Raw genomic sequence first — 8,852 nt, 5'->3', positions numbered from 1 at the left:
GCAGAGGTGGGGTGGCACGGCCTCCAAGGGGAACCTGGTCCTTGTCCCGTCTCCCACAGTCGGTTTCATCCTGGGCTCTCAGCACAGAGACAGCAGAGGGGCCTCCCTCCAGAAGCCAGTTAACCTTGAAGCACCCCCCATCCCAGCCCAGGGCCTAATTCTTTTTCTACCCCCACAGTGGAGTGGTGGATTCACCCAGGCCGGTCTCCAAGGCTGCAGGACCCAGACCAGCCCCTGTTCCCAGCCAGGATGACCCAGAATTCATCCCTAGGGCTCCCTCAAGACACTCACAGATTAGACCCTCTCCCCCCACCCCGACCTAGACCCCATCAGTGCACTTGCTGCACAACCCCCGCCCCCACCCAAGGGACTTGGAGGCCATCTGGTCTGGAGAAGGAGCTCTTGAAGCCACCTGTTCCCTAGAGGGCCACGGAGCAGCCAGCAGGGAGGTGGGGCCCTTTGAGCCTCTCCCCAGTGCCTCCCCTCCCAGTCCTTCCTGCCTGGTGGTGGGGACGTGCCCAGACAAAGTGGGGCACAGAAGGGAATTCGTATTTGTTTGTGCCCTGTCCCTGGGGCTGGCTCACAGCAGGTGCTTGCTGAGTGGCTGTGAATCCATTCCAGAAATACCCAGGTCCGCTTTCTTCCCAGCACCAGGCCTGGGCAAGCTGTGCCTTTGTGTACGCCGGCAAGTGTGTGCACGGGTGCGTGTGTTGTACAGAGGTGTGTGTGCGTACATGTGCACACATGTCTGCACACGTGCGTGTGTGGTGGGAGCAAGGCCCTGCCTTCCTAGGAGTCTCGTCCCATGGATGGTTGTTGAGCTCCCAGACCAGCCCAGATACCTTCCAGGAGTCGGTCCGCACAGGAAGCTGGCTGACCGGCTGCAAGGGGGGCCTGCCCCTGCCATGGGTGCGCCTGGGCCAGACAGCGAGCCTGAGGTGGTCTCCCGGGGCAGCCACACCGAGTGGGCCTGAGTAGGGCTGGAGCACTCTGGGGACCTGAGCTCCAGAGCTCTGTGCTGGGTTCCTAGTGGTGACAGGCTGCAAGAGGGTGGCTGGGAAGCAGGGGTGGCTGCAGAGCTTGGGGGGGTTGGTGACGGGTTCTAGTTCATTTCTGAGTTCTTGGGGATCCTTGCATAAACCACTGAGGACTCTGGCTGGTCTGGCCTAAACCCTAAATCCTGGGGATGGAAGAAGGAAGTGGAGCCTGGCCTGGGCAGGAGGGACCCATTCTGCTCACCTCCAAGGTCATGAGTGGCCTGCCCAGGCAGTGTGTAGACTTGGGGCTCGTGCTAGTCCCTGCATCCCTGAGGCTTAGGGAGGTCTGGCCCGCCAGGCTGTTGGAAGGGGGGCTTGGAACCTATAAGGGAGATGCGCGGGCATGGGAGCCCAGGAACAGGATCTGTGTCTCCACCTCTGTGTCTCCACCTCTCCCTGCCTTGACCTTGGTGAGTTAACCACCGTCCGGTCACCTCTGAAAGGCAGGTAGGGATGCTCTTCTCAGGGCTAAGAGAAGGTCACAAGTTCTCCGGTGTCTCCCAGCAGATGTGGGCCCCAGTTCCAGCCCCTCTACTTCCTGCAGTTTTGGGCTCATCCCTGGGAAGTCAATGCTGAGGGAGGGTGTGGAGGAAAAGGAGCCTGGAGCCAAGAGGTACCAGGGGAACAAGGAGTCCCTGGGGGGGCCCAGGGCACCAGGAACAGCCCTCGAGTCACCCCTGACATTGCAGTAGGAAAGCACAAGCTTGGGTGAGTCACCCTGCTGGTGAGAAGATTTAGAGGAATCTTGGGGTGATTCAGACACAGGCCATGGGGGCCATGGGAGAGCAAAGCCTTCCTTCTCTAGGACCCTCCATGGGGCCCCCGTTTTTTTCTGCTGGTATCTGTTGCTGCCCCCAGGGGTGCCCTTCAATGCATACAGTGAGAAGGCTACTGGCAGATCCTGGGGCAGGGCTGGGAGCAGGGAAGCCCCTGTGCGGGGGCCGGGGGACAGGTGTCCTGTGCACCTGCCGCAGCTCCCTTCCCGCTGGGGAGCCTCTGCCCCAGCCCAGCACTGCAGCAGCCCCCCACCCCTGATCTGGTGTGCCACCACCCACCTCCCCCTGAGGCACCTCAGAGCCAGCACTGAGGTTGGGCTTTTATTGGAGGGTGAACATAAATAAAAAATGGGTGTTTGGCGGGAGAGAATGGGAGCACTATTTACAAATGTACATCATGGGTCCCGGGGCTCAGAGGAGGGTGAGCAGGGCTGCAAGGGCCCAGAGGACCGCGTGGGCTACCAGCCCGGGCACAGAGTTCTGAACGGAGGGCTGCTGGCCCCGGGGCCCCCGCATCAGGCCACCCGTCCCGGCCTTTTGGAATTGTAGTTCTGGGATGATGTGATGGATCCAGGCATGGTGGGAGGTGACCCGGATATAGACACCTGGGCGGTTCCGGCGAGCGCAGCCCTCACCCCAGCTGATCACCCCCGCCTGCAGCCACGACCGGCCCACCAGGCACACCAGGGGTCCCCCTGAGTCGCCCTGTGAGAGAAGCAAAGGCACGATCAGAGCCCACGGGCCCAAGAGCCAGCCTCTGTGGCACCCAGTTGCCCGCACCCACTCTGCCTCTCCTTGTCCCCCTCCTCACTCCTCCAGGAGCGTCCCTATCTGGGACCCCCCACCCCACCACCTGCTGGCTGGTCTTTCCTTTTCTTCTCTGGGATGCCCATTTCCCTAGCACCCCGAGACCACCTGTTCTGATTTGCCTCCAAGGGGCTTTCACTGGCCCACTGCACACCAGTGAACTGGATGGCCGTACTGAGTGGGGTCCCGGGGCCTGCGCTTCCCAACTGATGGAATGCCAGGCTCTGGGGCAGACCCGCCTATAGGGGCCTCCTGGACCCAGCCAGACTGGCTCCCACCTCGACCTGGGCTTAGGGAGCAGGGCTCGGCCTCGGGCACAGCCCACCTGGTCCCTACCTTGCAGGCGTCCTTCTTGCCTTCGGCAAAGCCAGCACACAACATGTCATCCTTGATGGCTTTCGGCTGGAAGCCGGACTCGGCATCTTTGCTGTAGAGCAGGTTGCACCTGGGCGTGTCGATGATGGGCACTGCGAGCTTCTGCAGGACTCGCGGGTTGGGCAGGCGGTCTGGGAGGGACAGCCTGCAGGTCAGCGCGCTGGCTTACCGAGCACCCCACGGGCCTGCGTTCTTAAGAACCACAGCTCTGTCCCTCCTCGTTTCTTGCTTGGGTTTGGACCTCGGCTCTCGCTGCCCCCCTTCTCTCTGCTTGCCCATGGCTCCTTGGAGCTCACTTTACCCCCTCGCCCCGTCGGAGGAGAGATGCACGCATACCAGTCAACAGAAAAAGAGTGTTGGTCGCAGTGGTTCCCCCCACACACACTGCCCTTCTGCAGGCCTGTCCCCACCCTCCCCTGGCTCTGCCCCATTACCTTCCTCACTGGGGCTGCCCCAGCCGGTGACCCAACAGTTCAAGCCCGTCTCAAAGATGACCGAGGGGTCAGGCACACACACGGGGAGGATATAGTTGGTGAAGGTCACCGGGGTATCCAGCTCCACCAAGGCCACGTCGGCACTGGAGGCCATGCCCTGGTACAGGGGGTTGCTCTCCACCCGCTTCACCCGGGCATACACGGCGTGTGGGCCTGGCCTCACCAGCTGCCGTGCCCCAAGCAGGACCTGGTACAGGAATGTCTGGGAGGTGCTGGTGGGAAAGAGCAGAGGGCTGGTGTGAGGCAGAAGAGAGACTGGGAGGGGTCGGACGGAGCTTCAAAACAGGGAGGGGCTTCGTGGTTCCTCTGAGACCAGCCCCCTCACCGCGGGCCACCGTGCCTGCCTGAAGTCCTCGGAATCGTCCTCCCCAGGGGGGCGTATGGTGGGGTTAGAAGCTGAAGCAGCTTTAATTCCTGACTTGAGTGTACACCCTTGGCAAGCCCGATGGCCTTGGGCAAGTCACCCGGCACGTTCCCTGGGACTCAGTTTCCTCCTCTATGACTATCCCTACTTGGGAGGGTTGGCAGAGTTGCCACCCCCAGGCTCCCGCTGGGGGCCAGCCTGTGAGCCTTCCTTGAGCAAAGGACCTGCTCCCTCTGAGCCCACATTTCTGAACCTCAGATGTCAAAGCATCGCAGCACTGGTGAAGCAAGAGACCAGGTGGGGGTCTGGGGCCAGGTCGCTCCAAGTCTGGTGGTGTGGGGGACCTCAGCCCTCAGGCTCGTCTGGAACCCAAGTCCCAGTCGGAAAGGGAGTGTCCTGGATTTGAGGTGTGGGGGGGGGCAGGGAAGAGAGCCAGAATGTGGGCTGAGCCTGCAAGCATCACAGGGCCATGGCCCCAGGCCTGGCAGAGTACCTCACTGGTGAGACCAGTGTGTGTGTGTGGGGGGGTCCTCCCTTTGGGCCATGGCGCTGTCCGAGGTGCTGGGTGTGGAGGGAGCCTGGGGCCCACTGACTCACTTGGAGAAACAGTGCGCGGCCGTGAGGACCCAGCGCTCTGTGATGAGGCTGCCCCCGCAGAAGTGGCTTCCGTTGCGCTGGATGCTGACCTGCCAGGGCCACTCGCCCTCCAAGGCGTCCTGGCCGCCCACCATCCGGTTCAGCATTCTCCGGCGCCCGCACACTAGGGGACAAAGCCGGGGCGGCACTCACTGGGAGTCCTTCTGGTTCCTAGCCCCACACTCCCGTTTCCACTTTCTGCCCAATTCTGGGCCGTCTTTATCCTTGACCTGTGGGGAGACCTTGGGCAGGTCAAGGGCGTGGACGACCGGTCACAGGCAGACGCCTCCTGGCTGTGGGAAAGCCCCTCTTCCCCGCCCTTCACCTCCAAAATGGTGACCTCAGGCCTACCTCCCCAGTCATGAGACATGGAGAGGATTCAGATAATTCTTGGAAAGGTCTTGACCCAGGGCCCGGCAAACAGGCTCCGGGAGGGACAGCAGGCACTGGAGCGGTCCCACACACATAGGTGACCCTGCGGCGTCTGTTACTGTTATGGCAGAACGATTTTAGATGGCCCTTAGCCTCTCCGCTGTCGTGCTTCCCTGCCCGCCTCCCCTGTGCCTGTGCGTCATGCCTCGCTGGGCTCTCGTGTCCGCTGCACCGCCTGTCAGGCCTTCCTCCTCTCCTGTCTTGGTTCTCTTTCTGTGGAGCCACAGAAAGATTGGATTCTGGGCCTCGCTCCGGGGGTGTGTGCGAGCCTGGATTCTGGATTCTGGACCTCGCTCCGGGGGTGTGTGTGAGCCTCTGGCCAGTCTTGCTGCTCTCAGATGGGCCCCTGCCCTTGACCCCATCCAAGGGCCTCAGATGCTTACCACTTGATGCCGCGACTCCCTGAGTCCCTGAAGGTGAGAAAAAAGGGGGTGATCAGCCCGCTTTGCCAAAGCCAAGGTCTGCCTCTCCTCTGACCACTGCTGGTCAGGGCAGCCCCTCCTCCTCCTTAGGGTTCTTCCCAGAGTCTTGCTCAAGTCTCTGCAGTCTCCAGGGAGTAGAGAGAAGCCAGCCAGTGGCATCATGGGTCAGTCCTCCCAAGATTCCAGACCCCTAAAGTACTGAACACCTGTCCGGCATCTCAGTGTGTTCTGTAGTTGGAACCTGAGATCCCCCCTGCTGGGCCACCCCCCACCCAGGGGAGAAGGCAGAGGGGTCAGAGTAGAGTCTGTATCCCCAGGACCCGTCACCCCCCACATCTCTGGACTCAGTGAGGCACACAAGAAACCTCCAGCCCAGCCGAGTGTCAACAACACTCTAGAAATACCTACCAGTCTCCCAGAGCCTCCAGCGTATCTGGTTGACTGGGGGCTGGGGAACCTGATCAGAGCTGAGGTGGGGAGAAGCTGTCCAGTGAGGGTGTGGCAAGTTCATTCTCACCAGAGGAGGTCAGCAGGACCCCAAAGGGGAGGGGCTGCAGGGGCGGAGCCATGCTTCTCCATGATTCTGGGGGCTTTTACAAGGCCCCCTATGCTTCCTGCTAGAGCACCGTTCTGGGGGTGCACTTCCCAGTGCTGAAGGTGGGGTTGGACGATGAAGCTGTGATGGGGAGAAGGTGGCCCCAGGGGGCTGAGCAGGCACAGGCAGGACTGTTTTCAAAGCAAGGGTGCCAGGCAGAAGTGTGGGGGCAGGCATGCTGCCCAGGCCGGTGATGGGGACAGAAAGTCTGCCCTGGACATTCCAGTGCCTGATTTGTGTTAACAGATGCCCTTCTAGAGTGCTGGAGGTTGTTCCCTCCAGCCCCCTTTACCTAGTATAAAATAATTTAATTGGACTGAAGACACCCGACCAGCTGCTCTTCCTAAGCCCTGATGGCTCTGCTCTTGGTTGATGCATCAGCTCACCCCAGTCCTCGTGGGCACTGACGTCCCTTCAGGTTAATTCCCTCCCTGTGCAGATTCTCCAGGGCCTTCTGGTTCTCCCCACAGCCAGCCCCCCTTCCCTTACATGCAGCTGGGTCTGCTGTCTGCACCCAGGATCAAGTACGCACTCCTGTGGCCGGGTGGACCCCCTTCTTGAGTCTTTGCAGACTCCTCAACCCAGCTTCATGCAACTCTCTGCTTCTCCTAGAGGTTGAGCCTTCTGACCTCTGGGTGCTTACTAACAACACCCCTCTGCCTAGAGGCCCTTTCCTCCTAGTCCCTACTCGTGTGAATCCAACGAGTCTCAAGTGAAATGCCACTGCCTCCGAGCAACCCTCTTGGCTTGTGCGGTCTGTCTAGGAAGCCTGCCTCCCGCTCCTGAGCTCTCCATCCTCTTGCTGGGCCACACAGAGCTCTGCCCACCTCACTGTGGAGGGAGAATCATGGTCTCAATTCACCTAGGGACCCAGGAGCTCAGTCCAGGTGAAGCCCCCTTCCAGGGGCCCTGAGCCCAGGGAATGTATAGAGAGAAAGAGAACAGCTGTGGGGGCTGGGCTGACCAGGAAGGCATACTATGGAGTCCTGGGCTCTGCAGGGTGGGTGTCCTGTCAGGGGCTGGGTGAGCCACCTGGGGTGTTAGGCCCCACGTTTGGGCCAAGGTTCCCATCCTCCTATAGCTGGTCAGGCTCGGCTGGTGGGGATGGGAGAGACCCAAGCTTCTAGTAGGTGGGGGGGTGAGGATGGCATTGAAGGAGCCCACAGCTCCTGCTCACAGCTGTTTGTGGATGCACACTGCTGTTTCCACTTTGGCAATGACCGTGATTACTCACCCCATTAGGAGCAATCATGGCATTACACCCCAAGGGGAGATGGGCTCCCTCCAAAAATGTCATTATGCCTGTGCCAGGAAGCCAGAAGGCAGGCAGCAAGGGTTGGGGAGGCCCGGTGGAGCCTGGAGAGTCGGGGGCCTCCTCACTGAAGTGCCACCCTGGTGTCCTCTGACCCCTGGTAGGAAGCCTGGAGCCCCAGCAGAGTCGAAGCCTGGGGTGACCTGGCCCGGCACTGGGAGGTGACTTGAGGACAGGGAAGTGAGGTGGCACTGGGCTGGCCAGGCTAGCCCAGGAATGCGGGAGTGTTTCCTGGGCAGGGAGCAGCCTGCCCTGTGGGAAGGGGCCTGGCAGGTGGGGTTCCCCTGGCTGGCACCTGCTGACCCTGACCCAGGGTTGGGAAAGGGGAAAGAGAGGCAGGCCTTGCTCCTCCCCACACATCCTCCCTGCCCGGCGGGGGCAAGAGCCTGCACCTCTCGCCCCCCACTCTACGGTGAACCCCTTCCCGCCTCCTGAGGGTTCCCAGGCTCAGGTGGCATCTCAGCCACCCCTCCCCCCACCCTGCACAAGGTGATCCAAGGCTTTGGAACCTGGGGGCCCCAAGTCCAGATCCTGCACACATGCAGCCCTGTGTCTTTTCCTGGGGATGGGAAGAGACTGAGATGGGAGGAAGCAGAAACCCCAAATCCAGAGCTTGGCCCAACAACAGAGCAACAGAGAGAATGGGGGCGGGCGGGGGGGAGAGGGAGGAGAGCCCCTCACATGTTTCTGCCACAGGGTCCTCCTGGACCTGTGCCCCAGCCTCATCCTGCCTTCCGCACATCACTGCCCCAAGAGTGAACCTTGGAGCCTTCCCCCCTGCCCAGCAGTGCCCGCTGGGCGGGAAAGGGAGGCCGGCACTGCAGCCCCAGGTCTGGCTGGGGAGTGGGGGATTTTCTTGAGCCCCAGGCAGCCCAGAGGGCGCCCCTCTGGGCAGGAGGCGGACCACCTTCCTGCAGCACCCAGTACTCACCAAACCACAGCAGCCACAGGAGCAGGGCCATGGCTGGCCGCCACCTCATGGTCTCAGCCTGGCGGGGGCACCGGGCCGGGGCGCAGTGGGGGCCGGAGGTCCGTGAGCACTGGCTCAAGGTGCAGGGCTCCATGAAGTGGGGTTTTATGCTGGAGGTGAGTGTCGGCTTGGCTATGCCGCCGGACCTGTTGGCCCGGCCCGCCCAGCTCCTCTCAGCGGAAGGAGGTGCCCCAGAACTCCCAACTTCTCCATGACCTGTGCCTGAACCCCGAGAGAGCAGACCCCTCGCCCCAAAATACCTTAGAGTCTTGGGGCAGGGGTGTGCCCGCCCCATTTGGGTGCTTGTGGTCTGGGATTCCACCATCACTGACCAGACACCCCCCAACTGGCCACAGGCCCCACATAAGCTGATGGCAGCAGGCCCACCACCATCCCTGTTTCTTTCATTCATTGATTGGTTCATTCATTGATTTATTGAGCACCAACTTGTTATCAGGGCATCAGGTCTGTGGTTTACCCTGATGAGGACGGGGACACGGAGAAGTCCGGGTCACCCGTGCTTACAGAACCAAGGGCAGGGGTGCGCTGCGGGTGTGGGGGCAGTATCCCTAGCTGGCCCCAGCATCCCTCACCGGCCCTTGCCCCGGGAGGACCTGCGTCCCGGGATCCCC

General features: G+C 61.6%; 1 protein-coding gene across 1 annotated transcript; it reads right to left on the bottom strand.

The window, feature by feature from the left end:
• Positions 1 to 2,121: 2,121 nt before the first annotated feature.
• PRSS27 (serine protease 27) lies at positions 2,122 to 8,562 on the bottom strand. Its single transcript, XM_082713424.1, has 6 exons — positions 8,182 to 8,562; positions 5,305 to 5,331; positions 4,451 to 4,613; positions 3,430 to 3,701; positions 2,957 to 3,126; positions 2,122 to 2,518 (listed from the first exon to the last, which is right to left on the bottom strand). The coding sequence occupies exons 1-6, from the start codon at positions 8,543 to 8,545 to the stop codon at positions 2,225 to 2,227; spliced, it is 1,290 nt and encodes a 429-aa protein (XP_082569550.1). The 5' UTR covers positions 8,546 to 8,562; the 3' UTR covers positions 2,122 to 2,224.
• Between the last annotated feature and the right edge of the window lie 290 nt (positions 8,563 to 8,852).

The sequence above is a fragment of the Mustela nivalis genome, assembly GCF_964662115.1.
Source record: "Mustela nivalis genome assembly, chromosome: 19".
In the NCBI taxonomy this organism is placed as follows: Eukaryota; Metazoa; Chordata; class Mammalia; order Carnivora; family Mustelidae; genus Mustela; species Mustela nivalis.
Note: the sequence above shows the minus strand (reverse complement) of the source record. Positions and strands in the feature narration are given on the sequence as shown.

Bases quoted from the DNA above. Each gene is read 5' to 3' on its own strand.
- PRSS27 (XM_082713424.1), bottom strand. From the start codon at position 8,545: ATGGTGGAATCCCAGACCACAAGCACCCAAATGGGGCGGGCACACCCC. The intron at 5,332-8,181 runs GTGAGTACTGGG...TCTCACCTTCAG, and splicing joins CCTGTGGCTGCTGTGGTTTG to GGACTCAGGGAGTCGCGGCA. The intron at 4,614-5,304 runs GTAAGCATCTGA...TTTGTCCCCTAG, and splicing joins GGGAGTCGCGGCATCAAGTG to TGTGCGGGCGCCGGAGAATG.